Consider the following 18,456-nt stretch of genomic DNA (forward strand, 5'->3'; position numbering starts at 1 on the left):
GAGGGGAGAAGGCTGCTGGCTGTTCAGCTGCTTGACTCTGCAGCTAGGCTATTGGGTCAGCAAACAATTTTATTTCAGATGGATTGTGAAGCCAGATGCAATATAATCCCAGCAACACTTCTGCATAGCACTATTAGACTGGAGAAATATGACGAAGGTTGCACTGAGTCCCCCAGCTGAGCACAGAGTGCTGTGTGACCTTCCCCAAGGAGCCCTTCTGCATTTCCAGCAACTGTGAAATTTAGGAGCAGTGTCTCTGCCTGTGTATACCTTAAAAAAAGCTACTGTACAACCCATAATTTCATGTTCCAGAATGTTCCCTTTCAGCCTGGTCCTTCACCTCCTCCCGCAGGAGAGTCAGTGCAACTCATGTTTTGAAACTTGAAATAAGCAGGACCAGCAGCTCCCCGACAATCAGATTTCACAGTGGAGAGCTGTATCCCAGAGCAACATACTTCAGTCTCTAGGAGGATGCTGTGACATTTCAGCAAACAAACAGCAGCCCACTTACCTGTGCAAAAGAGAAAATTAATTTGCTTAATCTAACCAATCCCAGGAAATGTGGCTTTTGAGAAGTGGAATAGATGGCCAGACCGGATAGGCTTGGTACTTACATGAGTCTCTTTATATGCATGCTATTTGGTTGATGGAAAGCATAACAGTGTTTAGAGGCTTCATTCTATCCTAAGTTAATAACTAATGAATATTATAATTAATTCCTCAGCAGCTGTATACAACCACATACACATTGACTTCCAAAAGAGGGAGACTTTTTGGTTCCTGGTTTTAGGTCAAGACGTTCAAACTCTGTGCACTTCCAATTTGCTAGGAGCCCAGGACAGGAGTTTATAATAGTTGGAAACAACTAATCAAACTTTCTTGTTATTGGAGCTTGTTGATGACACAAACCGTACACCTAACTGATTGTATCCTGAGGGTGCACATGGAGGGAGAGGTGGTAGAGTCAAACTCTTACCTGCTGGAAATTGACAGAGCTCTTTATACTCCTTCTGCTGTGTCCAGGAAAGCCTTTGCATCAGACTGAGATAGTTTTAAGAATTATGCCTTTGCTTTGCCCCAGAGTTTGCTTTAGTAATTTATTAATAAGAATCTTTTAGTGTACCATTTCTAATCTGTATTGATTTTGGGTAATTTTTAAGACATTTGAGATGATTATTTATATCTGCACTAATCTCTATGGCCTGATATTAAAATAAATATGAGCATTTCCTTCACATGCAGTTCTCAGGATATCACTTTTGACTGTCACAAGGACCATTTTCTAAAGTCTTTCTATAGCAGAGATATCTCAGAAAATAGAGTTGGAAATCTAGATGCAGAGTTTAAAAATCTAGCCGCACACAAGGCAGTATAAATATCTGTTGTTTTGAACTGAAGCTCAAGATCTCCCTATTCTGAATTTTATCCAATACTTTCTAAAGAGGCATTTTTAAAATCCTAGTCTAGACAACAGATCAGGCTGCATGGATGTGGGAAGCTCTGGCTTGTCTGTCTGTCTGTTTGCTGAACTGATTGATGCACTGTTGGCTTTTATGCTGAGACCTGGTTTGCTACTTTGTGCATTTCCTAAAACTCTTCCTCCCGTGACCCTTCCAGGATACTCTCACCATGCATGACATGTCTCTTTCAGGGACTCTGAAATACTGTGTAGGGGTGAAGTTACTCCCAAGGGCTGTCCACCACATGCTGCACCAGCATTCTTATAAGAATTGGAGTCTCTTTCGTCTGATTTGGGGGAGAACACCTATTTTATTTCCAGATTAAACCCCCACTCTAAATACAGTATCCTCTTCCTTTTATACCCGAAGTCTACTTACATGACACATCAGGGACTGTAATCTGATTGTAAACTCAAGGTATGGGTTTACAAGCATGTGATTCTGGGGATGTTTTGGAGATGTTTGCATAGTACATGTTGCTGACCTGGTTTATGTATTTAGTACATGGTTGGAAAGTAGTAAAAATCTTTACTATGACACAGTAGTTAATACGTCAGACAGAGCTCCTGGTGACCAGCAAGTGTATGTAAGCCAATACACTATCCAGTTGACATAAAAAGCCCTATACACATCAGCCAACGTGATGTAATGAAACAGGAGTCCTCGAATGCCTTAATATTTTTTTTATTCGAGAATGGTAACACTCATTATCTGACTCCCAAATCATATGCCTTTCTCTTTATTGGTATATTTCTATTTATTGCCTTTATGCCATTGCTGTCACAAAAATGATAATGTCTCTTGATATGTTCGTGGTGACTGTAGCTACTTGCACTGTGCTAGAGTGTTTGAAGACAAACAGTCAGTTGTGTCTTTATTTGGCTTCTTTTGCCACTGACATGGGGCAGGCTTGCTCAGTAGTGACCCTGTTGAACTTTCAAAGTTTTTCTTTCTCATGCTGGTGGCGTAAAATCTTTATTCATAGCTGGAGACAACCTTGAACATCTGTCTTAGTTCTTACAACAATCCCTGCTGAGTCTACAGTGTGTGTCTGACCTTGCTCTTAATGTCTGGAATATGTATCCTGGAGTTGAGAGAAATGTAATTTTGATATTTCCTTTTTTTTTTTCTGTAAGGATAACCTCACTGGTAGCACTTCTTATAGGATGAAAGTTGAAAATAAATTTCTACAATCCACTGTGGACTGAATCCTAATGCCAGCCAGCACTTAGACAAAATATTCTGTAAAATCAATGGAAATTTTACTTCATTTGGAGGATTAACAGTCTTTCAAGCACAAGGTGAACATAGGGCAAAACTAGGGAGTAATCTTCTTCAGATGATTTATAGCTTCACTAAAGCACAGAGATAAAACCTGCAAGAAAAATAGAAAACGAGATGCCCACAAGAAATATGGTTCTGATAATACTGATGTTAACCTTTAACCTTAAATAACATGTATATGAAATATTATTAAGTTTAGACATGCTTGTTATCAGTAACAAACTGGGAGTATGGAAGCCTCTGTCCTCCTGGGATTTCATGAGTGCTTTAAAAGTCCGCTTAAAGAAGCTATTGGTGGTAGTCACTGTTCTCACCCTTATGGTAGATGAAACCCAAGGCTCTTGGAGAGAAATTACCACAGGCTCACAACCTTTGGGGAGTTTTGGACAGACAGTTTTTTCTGCAGACATTTTCCTCTCCATCTATCCTAGCATACAGGCTGCATCCATGCTGTGCACCAGGCATGTGGGTGGCCTACCCTTCATCCAGTGTGTCCAGCAAAGTCAGACGCAGCCTGGAACGGTGTGTCTTTCAACTCTGCCAAGCTACTGGTGTCCTTATTGAACAGTAAAATATCATAATTGAGGTAGGAACTTGGCAGAAGCAGATGCATGGCTAGCTGGACTGGCTCCATGCTTTCATTTAAGGGAAGACTTGTTCTCTATCTTTCTCGAAGATGGACCTCTTGTGGGAGAATTAGAAAGTGCTATTTCATCTTCCCTTCTTTTATGTCTCTTGAGAAAACTGCTGAGACAAGATGAAACCTCAGCTCATAATGTGTGGAGCATTGCTTTATCTTTCCTGAATCACAGAATAGCTTGGCTTGGAAGAAACCTTTAAGATCATCTATTTCCAGCCCACCTGCCATGTGCAGGGACACCTTTTGCTAGACCAGGTTGCTCAAGGCCTTATCCAACCTGGCCTTGAACACTGCCAGGGATGGGGCATTCACAACTTCTCTGGGCAGCTTGTTCCAGTGCCTCACCACCCTCATAGTACAGAATTTCTTCCTAATATCCAATCTAAACCTTTTCTCTTCCACTTTAAAGCCATTCCCCCTTGTCCCGTCACTACACATTCTTGTAAATAGTCTCTCTCCATTTTTCTGGTAGGTTCCCTTCAGGTGCTGGAAGGCTCCAATTAGGTCAGCCTGAAGCCCTTTTTTTTCCAGGCTGAACAATCCCAATTCTCTTAGCCTTTCCTCGTAACTTCCATGGATATATTCCTCATCCTGTCACCAGGCTGGCTGAGGCCTCTGTGCCCTACTTTCTCTTTTTCTGAACTGTCTCTGAAGTTTGAACTTTGTCTTCTCAAAGCCTTTTTCCCTGGGATGAAAGACGGCACTGCTTCAGAGAGCCCTTCTTTCATTCTGCACCTGTGTCTCTTCTCACAGAGCTGTTCCCTGAGCATACTAAGGAACATCAGTGAAGAATTAATTTCGTTTTGTCAAGTTTCTGGTCTGACCCTTAATTTAGAGCAGTCATTTCAGTCTACAATAAACTCTGTGTTTCTGCATGCCGCAGTGAAAGAATTACGAGCAGTCCTTAGCCATGTGCATTCAGGATGCTTTGGTAGCCCCATGGGACAGGTAGACTTCAGTGCCTGAAAAGAATGGGGGTACAGTCAGCATGTTATTTTCTGTGTAACAGTGTATACGTGGGTCTGCCTATATGTAAAAGCTTTTACATGATTCACTGAGGCCATTAGGAGTGGAATGGTATATGATCATTTCAGGCACAGAGCTCTTCAAAATGAACGGCTTTTTCCACCTTTCCCCAGGGAGCCCCGAGAGCAATCCAGCATGTAGATGGGAGAGGGCTGTTCATAAGTCTTCAATCACAGCTTTCAGGAATACAAAGCTTATTGTTGGGATGATCCTGCAGCTCTGAGTGATAAATAAGGCAAGACAGTTAGATGAAAAGAACTGACTTTCCTTGCTAAGACAAAGATGGACTGAGTTTTGAAGTTTGACAGCCTGGACCTCTTATGGCCATATGGAGCACATGTTGATATGGGGTCTAGAGCTAAACACGGTATTCTAAAAGCATGGTGAAGTAATCGGGCAACAGAGCAGAATGAGAACAAAAATCTCTTTTGACTGAGTTAATCTTAGACATATATTCTGTGCTTTTGTCTTTGCCTCTGTTTCTGGTATTCATTGATACACCAGGATATATGCAGTTTAGTTTGCTTAATTTTTTTTTCTTTTCTTTTTTTTTTCCTCATTCATTTTCAGAATTTCATATACCCTCTTGATTTTCAGTCCTCTGAAGAAAGCAGGCCTTCTGGGTTTGCATAGTTGGACTTGGAGGCTAGCAAGAATGTGCTTTCTTAAGTGATTTTGGCTTATTTGGTTTCTGAGGTCATGGACGTAGTGGAAGAACACCTGCTCTCATCTTGCTTCAGCACTTAATCCCTGTCCCAGACAAGCCTAGAAGGGCACGACACAGGAGATGAAGAATAATGTAAAAAATTGCTTAGTAACTTTTTTGAACATCCGGAAAGGTTCATGGATAATGATTTTATTTTCCCCTGGTTTTCTCATATCCACACCAAAAAATAAGATAGAAAGACAGTGTTTCTTCAGCTATTACATTCATTGTTTGAGAGCTTAAAGAAAAGATGAATAATCCAACGTCTCTGCAAGCAATATAGGAAGTCTCGAAGGACAGGTGTACATGTCCTATGCTTGACGCAAGCAGAAGTTTCTGTTAGCTTTGGCTAAGGTTTTTCAAGACCTTGTTACCAGTTTGTGTGTGTGTGTGCACATCTACTTGATATTTTGCTTCAATTTTTTTTCTAACTGAGCCTATTTTCCTTCAGGGTGGCAGGACACAGTGTATACAAGAAGTCTGCCCCATTCTCTCATGTCCTCAGCACCTCAGTCACATTCCTGCTGGACAGTGTTGCCCCAAATGCTTAGGTAAGTTTTTTTTTTCCCCTAGGAATTTTGTAATTAATATGATGTGTTTGTACGTAGCATCTTTTATACCAGTATTTCACAATACTGGTAAATTCTTTGAGGTGAAAGAGACTCTATTGCTCAGTGGAATTTATAATCTACAGGTTTTGAAGAGGCAGGAAGAGATGTTTCTTTGGAGTTTGCCACAAGAGAAAGGCCTTGCCCTGTCATACTATTATTCATGTGAGCATTTGAGTTCTTTGTTTTGAGGAAATGCAGGCCAGAGGAAACTTCTGAACTGACACTGCATTCTTGTAAACTGTTGTCAGAGGCGTGCCACGGACCCAGGAGTCTGCCTCGTGATTGCCTTCTTAAGGTGGAATCCCAGTTTCATCCAAGAATATTCTCAATTACATCTTTCCAACACATTTTAAAGGTGTAAGTCAGAGGCCTCTAAGAAGGGCTAGTTCTTCCAAGTCATGACAAAGAAGGCAGTGACAAAATAAGGCACAGATCCCACAGGTTAACATTCTGTCTGTTTCATAAACAAGGAATACTTACATCCTACCCAGTAAATTAGTTTTAATTTGCTCCATGAGGTTATAACTAGGTTTGGAAAATTTTCAGAGCCAATAACTCCCAGTTCTTCAATGGAAGCTTTATAATTTTGACTACATCTTTACTGTTATCCAAAGTCTGTTTCCAAGTCTAGGTTAGGGATACAGAGAGGTCTGGCCTTGAAGGCAGCAAACCATATAGAGTTCCAGGTTCTCATAGTACTTAACATTTTTGACGGCTTGAAATAAACCCAAATTAATTTATTTGCTAATTGAGAAGTGCTACAGATAAATATCTGCCTGGAACATTTAGCTGCAGGACCAGAGAGTAATGCAGTAGAAGAATGAAATGGAGAGGAGAACAGTCCAAATGCTGAGCTTCTGTTTTGGCTGAGGACATTTTTCTTTTCCTTCTGTAAACTCCCCTTGTCCTCTCCTCCCCATGCTTTTCTCAGCTGAACTTTCCCCTCCTTGATCTAGGCACTTGAAATGCAGCTTTAATTTTTGACTGCTTCAAGGGGATCTTTCTACACGTTCTTTTTTCCCCTCTTAGAATTAAACAAATTCACTAATAATAATCAATTTCATTTTATGTGGTCTTTAAAGCATTTCATATACCTCTGAACAGATAACATCTATTCACAGCGAAGTGTTAAAAGTTTTGGAGTGGAGGTAAAGCCCGGGGATGATTAGCATACTGCATGGCTGTCAGGAAAGGGAAGCATTTCCAGGGATGCTGAGGCATGGTTTTTAGAGTATCGTGTGGAGGACCTCCCTGCAATTGAATTCCTGATACTCAGCGTATATAGCTTAGAAGAATGCTGTGGACTCTACTGGGATTTGAATTATTAGTTTAACTAGTGGTTATGAGCTAGCAAAGCCAACCATTAAGCCAAATATCTTCATCACCACATCTTTTAAAGTGGTAGCTCCTTTGTCAGTGGTTTTTTACCAAGTATTTGAACTGGGTTGGCCACCCGGAATTGCGCTGAGCAGTTTTCAAGGCATGGCAAGAGGGTGTGGGAGAGAACTGGACTTTTGTTCACTTGTTGACACAAGCTATGCTGTTGAAGTCCTGGCCCCACATGGAGCAGTAGAAGTGCTGTTACAGGCGGGACCATGGCTAGGCTTTACCCGTAAGTGGTGCATGGATGTAGAGCAGTTCCTTTTAGGGCTACCAAGTACCCTCAACTGATTTCATATGTCAGTCCTGCAAGAGAAATTAAGCCTTTTCAGAAAGATGCACATCCAGTAAAAGGAAGGCTGGCTATGCAAGTACAGATTAATTCAAAGTAGCTAATTTGCAAGAGAGAGATGTTCAAATTATGTCTAACTGAACAAAAGCAATTATTTCTTAACTTTTGTTTAACATTAGATTTGTAAAAACTCAAGGCTAATCCAATGGATTTTGCTGTGTGCTTATCCTTTTGTTCACTTATATGTCAAAAGAAAATGGAACCTTTTTCTTGTAAGATGTTCTACATTTATCAAGAACTACTGAAAAAGGAAGGAATTACAGTATACCAAGACCTGATGGTTTAAAAGCTAAAGTGTTTACTTAGCACTTAGTACTTCATGCATGTACTTATAGTGGCCATTCCCTGCCTTGGAATTGGTCCCTATTAAACATTAGACTGCAGAAACAATAATCTAGGAAAGTGACAACCACTGATAAAAGAACTTATTAGTTGGCTGCCACCAAAAGTAGATGGGGTAACTCAAAATTAGGAAAGTAAGTGTAGTATTTTTGTGAAGAGCTCGTGTATGTATCATAATGGTCACTTGTTTAAAATAACCTAGTGGGAAAGAAGCTGAAGAATGAGAGGAGCTTACAAGAACCACAAACTCTGTTGCAACTTGCATCTGAAAGTGCTTGCAGGATTGCAGGACTTCAGGAAGGATTTGATTTTGGTGCTGCCTTCCCTGTATAGTGTTCCAAACCCTTGCCTCGCTCTCATTAAGCCTGAGTGTTTTATGGATTATGGAAACTAAGTATCTTCTGTTGCCTTAATTCTGTTCATAAACTATGCAAATGCCTGTATTTCTTGCAGTCTTGTGTGCACATGGTACACCAAGCTATCTTAATGAGACTGGACAACATCTATGTTATTTTTGCATCAGTGTCACTGAGTTGATTTAGCTTGGCTGCTGTGAACCCCTGAGGTAGATATGCTAAAACCAGTTAAGACTCCTTTATTTGATAAGTTATTGCATTAAGTTAAAGACTGTTTAAACTAGTTTAAGTGTACCTACCTTAAGAGTTTGCAGTGCTTACTTTTTATTCGTTTAGCTGCACTATGCACTTTATGATGAGAAGGAGAAGAAAGATTTTTCCAATATAAACATGCTATAAATCATATTTATATTCCCTCCCATGGTAGGATTTGTACAGATGAATGTGTAGTAAAGGAACAGTGAACTGTTAAAAGTACATATTTTTTTCACACCAAAGTGGAAACACATAGCAAATGACACATTGCACATGAATTTGACCTGGTGACAATAAACCCTTCTATTTTTGTTGACAACATGGTATATTTTCAACCACATTCTCTTTCTATTACTGTTTATTTTTATTCAGGACAGAGGAAAGTGTTTGACCTCCCATTTGGAAGCTGCCTCTTTCACAGCAATGTGTATGATAATGGGTCCTCGTTTATTTATGACAACTGCACAATGTGTACATGCAAGGTAAGTCCATAGTGCTTTGATATTGTGTGCTGATGGTTATCTGGCTTAGCAGTAATTTGTAGGGCTGTGGAACTGTAAGCCTGATACTGTTCTGTGGCATCTTGTGTGGTCCAAAAGAATATGATCTGAAGAGCACTTGCAGTTCTGCTAGGAAAGTTTAAAAAATTACTGACTGCCTCAGCTGAGACATGATGCCTGACTCTGTGTGATGCAAAATAAAGTTGCTCGGATTATATGATCCTCTTTAACTTTGCATTAGAGTGGAAGAGGAGTTTCTAAATGATAAATTACCACATCTCTGCTGAAGGGCAGTGATATTTATTTAGTTCTCTAACATGACTGTGACCGCTTCCACTTCTGCACGTAGGCAAAAAAATGAAAGTGTCACCAAATCAGTAAGATTTTGCAGGCAAATAAAAGTACAAGCTGGGCTTTAGCTTCATAGGCCATGAAAGATTCCCTTAATCCATAAATAATTTTTATTTTCTCTGAGCTGACCTATCAAAGCAGTTGGGCTGTAGCTTGGGTGGTGCAGTGAATGAACAAGCAGGAATACTGTTGTAAGGACACACAGGAGCACAAACACCTTGGTGATGATTTTATGATTTCCTTTCATCCTTTTACCTAGGATTCAACAGTGATATGTAAGAAGAGGTGCTTACTTCCTGGTGAATGCAATAAAAACAAAGACCACTGCTGCAAGGAGTGTGTCTCATATGTCTCTCCTGAGGAAGTGAAAGTGTGCAAGTTTGGCAGTAAGATCTTCCAGGTAAAGTTTCAGGTGTGGTTCAAGAGCAGACACCATTGTAACAGCCAAAACAGCATGATTTTACTGTAGATTAGAATAGTGGCTTGTTTTGTAGCGGAATCCTCACCATTCTGGTTGATGATGGAGGCAAAGCTTTGCAAAATTTGCCATCTGCTTTTTTTTTCTGAGTTTGTATAAATTCTGCTGATACACAGCAGTTAAAGATTATGGTTCCTCCTTGAATGTTACATGTTGCCTCCCCTTCCGTATGCAGAGGTTCAAGCTGCTGTTTCATGACAAATGATGCATTTTTAGTAAGAGATATTAGTGCTCTGCTTTCCCAAACAAACACCAATATTCATGGAGGAGATATTCTGAGTGGCCTGTAGGCTTTATCTGCTGAACCAAAGTCTTTTCCATAGCTGAGCCAACAGGAGCTTTGTGAAGTTCATCTTGGCTGAAAGTTACTCAATTTACTACGTTTCACATCTCCTAAGGACAGTACCCCTGATATCTTATGCTGGGGTAGCCATGTAGTAACTGTTACCTCCTGCACTCTCACCCAATGTTTTCAAATCACAAGGGATTCCCTGCAGAACACTTCTGCTATTGCCGAGACCCTGTTTGTTTTTCCAAGTGGTGCAGCGTTTTTTTCACACTGTGTCAGAAAAAGATTCTGTCACCTCATGGGCCATCTGTGAATTAAGAGACCCTTGAATCAGATCAAATGTTAAGTCCTTTGTGAATACTTGGTTTGCTCAGCCAGAATTGCTTCCCATTTATTCCATCTTTTGTGTACATAGCTGAAGTGTTTATTCTGGAAATTACATGTGAACCTACTGTACGCTGAGACTATACTCCATCTGATTGGCACTTTCACACTGGCGCCATTGTGCTTCAGGAACAAATGCCTACTTCTTAGGCACCCAACTAAAATATTCTACTTCTTGTGAAGATTTTATTATATTACTAGTGTTATATGGAGTGTGAAAAAATAACGAGAGAGTACATCCATTTCTGGCCTCGTGTGCAAAAATGTAAATTGAGTGTCACTCTGTTGAAGTCAGTTCTCTAACCCAGGTAGAATGGGCACAGCAAATGTGTTTTTGCACTCCTGTGCAAAACTGGCTGTGAAACAAAAATTCAGGATAGTTGCATGCAGTCAGCTGTGATGTATTCTGGTACCTTAGTAGTTGCCTGGTGAGTGGTCATCAGAGACCCAAGAACATCAGAAACACTAGGCAATAGTAACATGCCCTAGAAACAAAAAACAGGAGAGAGACAGCCTCTGGCCAAGCGTGCTGCGCTGAATAAGTTAGGCTCCTTTGCATTTCAGATATGGTCTGTTTTTCTTTCTGGTCAGAACATCATGTTGAGGTGGGCACGTAATTATTCACATCTGTCTGGTTGAACTGCCTGTTCCTCTCCGGTCTATCCTCACCCTTCCTTCCCAGCAGCCCTGTAAACAGAAAACATGCACAGTTTGGCTCTAAGTGGACTCACACAAGGCTGTAAGCGGGTGAAACAGAATGTTTTAGAAACCACACTTGGCAAGTGCAGCACCATGTAAAAAAGGAGCCAGGGCAGTTCCACAAGCAATTCATCCCAAGTGGGGACAAGACCATGAGGCATATTATGCTCTGCACTTAATACTTTCAGAGCCATACATAGGCTGTCTTACCTGCTCCACATTTGAGAATTTCAGCACAGTATCTCTTCTAAACATTTTCAGATGTTTAGCAGATCAAATATCTGTGAAAGTGCTGTAGTAATCTAAATTAGAATTCATTATTCAACCATTCCTGCCCTGAGTCAAAATGATGCTGCATCTGGGAATAAATTCACTGTATATCTTAATCAAATACTTTAACTTGCAGCCTATAGACTTCACTCAACCAGGTTTTTCTAATTATGTCAGCTTAAATGAAAATTTGTGGTAGGTGTGATCACATCTCAGATGCTTATTAGAGAGAAAACAATGCAAATAAACAGGACACTGATGAAAAACGAAAATGTGATTTGGTTAGCCCTGAAAAAATGAATTTCTGACCAAGAGGGCCAAAGGGAAGAAAACCTTGCTGAATTTGATCTTTGTCTTGAATCCAACTGGCCATGGACAGACACCTCAAAATAATTTAGACTAAACAATGAGACAGTGCCAACAGGGAAAGTCATCCTTTCTTGTGCAATGATACATTGCTGAAATAGCTTCCTGTTGCCACTCCAGCTGATACTATATCATGTTCCCTCTTGCAGGATGGAGAGATGTGGTCCTCTGTAAACTGCACCATCTGTGCTTGTGTGAAAGGCAAGACAGAGTGTCGCAAGAAACAGTGCATTCCAGTCAGCAGCTGTCCTCATGTGAGTTTTTTAAAAGAACTGAGTTTTCTTCTCTTTTTTTCTCCACTATTATGTTTTCCAGTGTTTCTTGGAAGTGTGTACATGGCAGTGGGGCACACAGTTTGAAAAGAAGGGATACTCTGGCATATTAATTTAGATTGGCATTCTCCATGTGTGCTACTGTTACCCTGAATATGGTCATTCCACCACTGTCCTTGCTCTGAAGAGTCTCTGCTCCATTTCTCCTTCTGCGTTTAACTTTCTCTGTCCCAGGTATCTGCACTGGAACATGCCTTTCACTCATTTAGTAGTTTTATAAAGCGATGAGATGACTATGTTAATATTTCAAGAGCAGGCATATTCTTAAGGCAAACCACAGTATGTTGTTGTACTTGCATTTCTCAGTGCATGTGAGGCTTAACACTTGGTTGAAAATGTAAATTAGACAAAGCAAAACAAATTATTTCAAGCAAACCATTCTGTTTGTCTAAGGTTGTGGCCTGAGTATTTTTTTATTTGAAAGTCTAAAGTGAACCCAAAGATGGGTGTAACTGTAACTTTACTTAATTGCTTCAAAAATTAGCTGTACTCAAAACCTTCAGCTAAAGTCAGCCTTTGTTTCTTGGATTTCTGACACTGACAATTTTTTTTTTTAATGGCTCAAGCATTCACAAGAGGGAGCTCTAAATAGCACCTCATGTAGGGGCAGATCTTTGAACTGAACTGCAGAAGAGAAAGCCAAGTCATTAGATTACACCTTCTCAGTGTTTCCTTTTCCATTCTGGAAGCCAGTGGGGAAAATGTGAGTCACAGACACCTAGATATAAAATTTTTAAATGACAAACTCTAGTTTGTAAAATTTTATACGTGTAAACTTTTGACAGCCAGAAGCAGTGGTAGAATAGAGAGCCTGTACCTTGGCACTCCTTGTTCTGCTGTGACAATGGGCTTAAAGAACGATGCTTGCATCCTCTGGCACTCACTGCAGAGGGCAGTTCTCCTGTTAATGGGCCTCACGTGAGATGCTGCATACACATTAGGAAGTGTGAACAAACGAAGCTGCTCTTCTGGGAACTTGATGTGGCTCATGGCAATCAGGTTTGCTACCTTCAGGCCATTCGTGGTGTAAGTTTGGGCTCTTCAGGTCTCTTCGAATTTTTTGTTGGCTGAGAACCTGGCACGCACTGCATCTCATTTATTTTTACCTTGTGCTGATGCATTACAGATGTTTAAGACGCTTCTGAGATCAGGTAGCTAATTTGACAGTATAGATCTTCAGTGAAGTATCTTCACTTCAGCAGTATCCATACATAAATTTGAGCATTGAGATGATCAGTTGAAGTGGCTTCTAAAATGAAAATAATGGTGAGTAAAAATTCACCATCCACAGTTCTGCAGCAGCATAAGTGACTGACTGACAAACTTGTTTAATGTTGCTACACAATCTGTTTCAAGGTTAACGTGAAGTCATAAACTGCCCTAGAGCTCTGAGGTGAGTCCTCAGACAAGATCTGGTTCCTTAGGGCTGAAAAGACTGGCTTTGTTACCCCACAGCACCACTTGCTCCTGTATCTGACCAGTCACCTTGCTCCCTGCCTTTAAATGCAAATTGCAAGCAAACCTACTCTACTCCACAGGAACACATTGCGTTTCTGCTCTTTCAAGCTAAATTGGAAGGACAAGTAGGAGAAAGAATGTAAACTCTAGAGTAAGATTTATTTTCCTATTCCAAGTGGGTACCAAGTAATTTTAAAGCAAGTAATGTATGCTAATGGATTTAAATCTTCTACTTTTCACCTCTGCTTCACTCTCTCTAATGAGATTTTTCTGTCTCAAATCTATAAACATCAATTAAGTACAGCACATTATTCAAGATACAGATATATTAATGATTCTGATACTGGAAGTATGGATATCATGCGTAGTTATGCTGCTGCCTCTGCAAACTGTAGTGGTGTGCTCTCCATTTGTTTTCTCTCTTCACAATGTTTCTGACAGTAAGCAGTCTCCACTGACTATTGAAGACTGCTGTGGAATAAAATGTGGTTTAGTGTCCCTCAGGTGTCAGACCACATAAATTTATCTCGTTAAAACTGTATTATGGTATAGACAACTCATCAGGAAAGGACTGAAGATTCACAAAGAACTTAGAATATTATTCTATGACTTAAATGCTTTTACCATGCATTCTTAATACTCTTTGCATGATATTGTGGGATTTTTTGGTGATAGAATTTTATTTTATTTTCCAGCATAAATTTTGGCCAATTATTTCTTGAAAGGATGGGTTTCAAAGTGGCAATTCTGCAGAAATTTCCAATACTGTGCAACCATTTGTATTATTCAGTCTATTGGTTGCGGGCTGACATAGAAGACATTTGAGGACTCTTTCTGCCTTTTCTTTAATTTTCTTCATAGGGCTAGGCACATTTTTCTGTTTCTTTTGTTCTTTTCTTTTTGGAGCATTTAATCCTGTATCAGTAATTACAGAAAGTGTCTTTAGCTACCTTTCATCTGCAGCAGAGGCAATACATCTCACAAAGTCAGTCCTTCCTGTCACATCTCTAGTAAAATTGGTTCTTCTTGGACTTCTAGTGAGCCTTGTGGCTTGTGGTTATTGTTTCTTACCTTCTGACCACTGACTCCAAATAGATATTCCCTCTCTCAAGTTACCTGGAGTGTCAGCGTGCAAGGTGCGGTACTTGCTGGCCCCCACCCAGCAAATCTATTAAGCATGTGTCCAGTTCTGCTGAAGTTAGTTAGTTATGGGCCCTCCATGTGTGCTTAAACACATGCTTAAATACTTTAAAGAAAGGGAGTAATCTCAACACTTGGCAAGACTGAGTTTCAGAGATCCTTTAGACCTCTTCATACCTAATTTGCTATTTACTTACCCTAGCTCTGCTCGAGCCTCTTTCTTGCTTTGTGCCATCTCCTTTCTGATTACCCATCCTTTTAATTTTTCTCCTGCCCCCTCTCCTTGTGCCTTTAAATTCCTCACTAACATCTTAAGTCTATGGCAATGATCAGTGGTCATGAACATCTCTTTTTGTACTGCTAGAGGAAAGCCTGTTGAATTTTATGGCATGCAGCCTTTTCTGAGCTCCAAGGCAAAAGTTAATAGAATTAAATTCACAGAATGTGAAGGCATTTGTGGAGTTTGATTCTGTGGGTAAATTTTGAACCCGTGAACTTCAAGTGAGCTGAAAATTTATTCAGAACACACTCTCCCATCTCTAGCACAGACTGCATTTAATGTTATACACATCTGTTAGTATTACAAACAAAAAGTTGCTGTTTTTACTCTAGTGCCAAATGAGGCACAAAAAAACAACAGCTGTTGCTATTGCACAACTAAACAACCCCCTCCCCCCAGCAATTAGTTTTGCCTTAAAAAAAATATAAAATAAAAACCTCAGACATTAAAATTGAAAACCTCATAAAAAAAAGAAGAAAAATCCCAGAAAATAAATAGACTCAAATGTGGTGTGCTTATAAATATTCATAGGGAAAAATGGGATCACATCACTTAGCCCACTCCTAAGGGAACCCTCAATGCTAACGAACTCTTGCAGCACATGTTAGCAATAATGGGTTTCCTTATTCTACAAGACAAAAACAGGATCTCGGGCCAACATGGTGGCTCAAGTAACCAGCCTCAGCAGGCTGACTTGGAGAATCCGATTTCACTTGAATTCTTGCCACTTCCAGCTCAGCTGATGATTTCAACTCTTTTATTGAAACAGCGAGGTAAGACTGTGCAGTGCAGTGTGTGGCATTCAGCTGCATGTATTCCGTTCATACAAATATGTGTTGCCAAGCTCCCTATTTCTGTGTGGTTTTAATGGTTCCTCCTTTAAGTGGTTTTGTTCTAGCAGGTGCTGGGTAGGCCTCCCTGTTGCCGCCTGGTCCTCGGCTATTCTCTTTGCTCTGGGGCCTCGTGGTCTCACAAACATCTTAAGCGCTGCCCACACTGCCAGTGATCCAGCCCTTCTCTCAAGTCCAGATGTGCCTCAAGTCTGTTCACATGCAGTTGCACATTCAAAGACAAGCTTACACTGAGCTTCTTCTGCGCCTTGTGGACAATGTGCCCAAGTGCATTCATCACCAAGCACTCATTCTGTGTACATCAAGCAAGGGCAGGATGGAGTGTGCTCCACTCCAGTCTGCTAGCAGATACTTGGAGTTTATTTCTCCCCATGCACGTTGTCAAACCTTGGCAGCACTGTAGGCAGAAGGCAAGGCAGACAGCAATAGGGGTTGCTGCTTATGCCCACTTCCCTGCTCTCTGCATAGACCTGCTACCTATTTTTTTCTATTTTCACAAGTTTTCTGTGCTGTTGAGTGGGCAGGACAGCACAGCTCCATTTGCTTGCTCTTGCTGGCCTCACCTTGCTCACCTGCTTGGCTGGGAACAGGAACAGTAATCATACAGAGGGGACTTCCTCTGTGTTCAACTGCTGTTGGAGCAAAGGGTCAGTGCTGGGGTGCAGCAAAGCTTCGTATGCCTTTCCTTCCCTATATGGGAACATGGGTGAGCTCAAATGTCACCATAACTTCTGTTAAAACCAACAACAGTTTTTGTTTGGAAAAAACACATTGTTTAGGCTGAAATTTTCCAGGCGTATCCACTAGCTTGACGGTTAACTTTAGGGAATTTAAATAAAAAATCGAGTAGAACATCTTTTAAATTGATGAAGACTGAAAAGGAGCATGAATTTAGACACACAGAGGCATGTCTCCTGCTTCTAGTCATCCTTGTATAAGACACAACTGTAAGTAGAACTGACCTGGGCAGAGTGGTAGATAAATGCTCAAACCCTTTATCCATGTTGCTATGATGAGACCAAATTGTTTGCTTTTAAATGTTGCACATCCTTGGATGCCTGCCCATTTACTTCACCAGGGACATAGGTCTATGTGATTTGGTGGACGTACCATAAGATTTAGCCAAACTAGACCTCTATCAGTTTACTTGCTTTCTTCTTTCCTTCTTCCCTATCCCCCTTTCTTTTTTATGTAAATAATGAATGATTTGGGAGGGGCCTGGAGTGGAGCAGATTGTGTGGTGACTAAAAGGGAATGCATGGGAAATGTATATATTTTGGGGAGGTGAGGGAAAAGGTAGCAATCTTGTTAACCCGATGACTATTCAATTCTCTCACACTCTCTCTAAAGAGAAAAGTGGTAACAGAGACTCCTTTTAGTATTTCATTTCTTATAAGACTACCAGGAAGCTCTTTGAATAGTTCTGTCTGTTTTTAGCACCTGATATTTGAAGCTGTAACCAGGGCACTGAGTTCAAACACAACTTGAACTATTTTCAAAGGCTTATCCAGTCTTACAACATGACACAGTCATTGCTCCAAAAACTCTTTTATTAAATCAGCCTGTCTTTCTCCCTATTAGGGTAAAATCCTGAACAGAAAAGGATGCTGTCCTATTTGCACTGAAAGTAAGTTATTTCTTCACATTCTTTAAATTCTTTTTTATTCTTTCTGAGAAAATAAATGTAGTGGAAGTATGTTTGCTTTTCTGCCTTCTTTTTAGAGGTGGTTAAGGGGCAGGTGATTATTGCTGGCCATGGATTTTGCCTTCTATAAATCTGTAAATTTAAAATAAAATGCTTGAGTATTTTATTTTATTTTTTTCAAAATGCCACTATTTTTTTCAAATCTGAGGTGCTGCATTTTGAAGGATATCGTTGGTCTGTGAAATTTGTAGGCAATAAAACAAGAAAATTGTTAGAGTTGTGACCATTAGGACTTGGGTACCTTTTATACCTGTAACTAACAGTCCAGCTATGTGTATATATAATCCAATACCTTTGCAGATGATTTGTGAGAGTTAAAAAAATCTGTGCAGAAATCCCACAGTCTGGGACAGCAGTGGAAAGTAGAATAGACAACTGCCCTTCTTTCTTTGTGATGTTTAGTTCAACTATTGCTTTTTTATCCCTCTTCACTTCAGGAATGATCATTAAATTGTGATATCACTTGTGTTCTCTCCTAGTCAGCAAAGCACTTGCACAAATACTTATCTTTAAACTAGTCTATTTAGATCAACAGGGAGACCTGTCTTCACTGAAGTTAACAGGATACCATTACATATTTCCTTCAGTACACGTTTAAGTATTTTACTAAATAGGGACAGACTACTAAAATAGGGTTTTATAATCTATAGGAAGGCTTCTGAGAGAAGGAACTGGTTTTTAAGGAGAGTGTTCCTATTCCTTTGTTTAAAATCATAAACTCAATTCTGGGTGCTTCTTGGATTGCACAAATTCCATATGCTAAATATCTGTTTTTCTACTCTGCGTCTTAATTATTTTGAAATGTGGAACTTGAGATAAAATAAATCTAGTTTGCAAGTCTTCATTATCAAAATGAAATTAAATACAAGTGACAACCTGACAAACACTTGAAGTAATGCTGAGCAGAGGAAGAAATGAAAGAAGACTCAACTGACCAGTAG

At 40.1% G+C, this 18,456-nt stretch overlaps 1 protein-coding gene across 2 annotated transcripts in view; it reads left to right on the forward strand.

Moving 5' to 3' along the window:
* BMPER (BMP binding endothelial regulator) overlaps positions 1 to 18,456 on the forward strand; it is a 146,193-nt gene that overhangs the window by 68,022 nt on the left and 59,715 nt on the right. For both annotated transcript variants that reach the window (XM_027659514.1, XM_027659515.1), the window contains 5 exons: positions 5,568 to 5,667; positions 8,785 to 8,894; positions 9,523 to 9,663; positions 11,899 to 12,003; positions 17,392 to 17,437. In XM_027659514.1, the coding sequence (XP_027515315.1) occupies positions 5,568 to 5,667; positions 8,785 to 8,894; positions 9,523 to 9,663; positions 11,899 to 12,003; positions 17,392 to 17,437 (502 nt within the window). The remainder of the gene's footprint in view (positions 1 to 5,567; positions 5,668 to 8,784; positions 8,895 to 9,522; positions 9,664 to 11,898; positions 12,004 to 17,391; positions 17,438 to 18,456) is intronic.

This window comes from Corapipo altera, unplaced genomic scaffold (genome assembly GCF_003945725.1).
Source record: "Corapipo altera isolate COAL_440 unplaced genomic scaffold, ASM394572v1 44b, whole genome shotgun sequence".
NCBI classification, from domain to species: Eukaryota; Metazoa; Chordata; class Aves; order Passeriformes; family Pipridae; genus Corapipo; species Corapipo altera.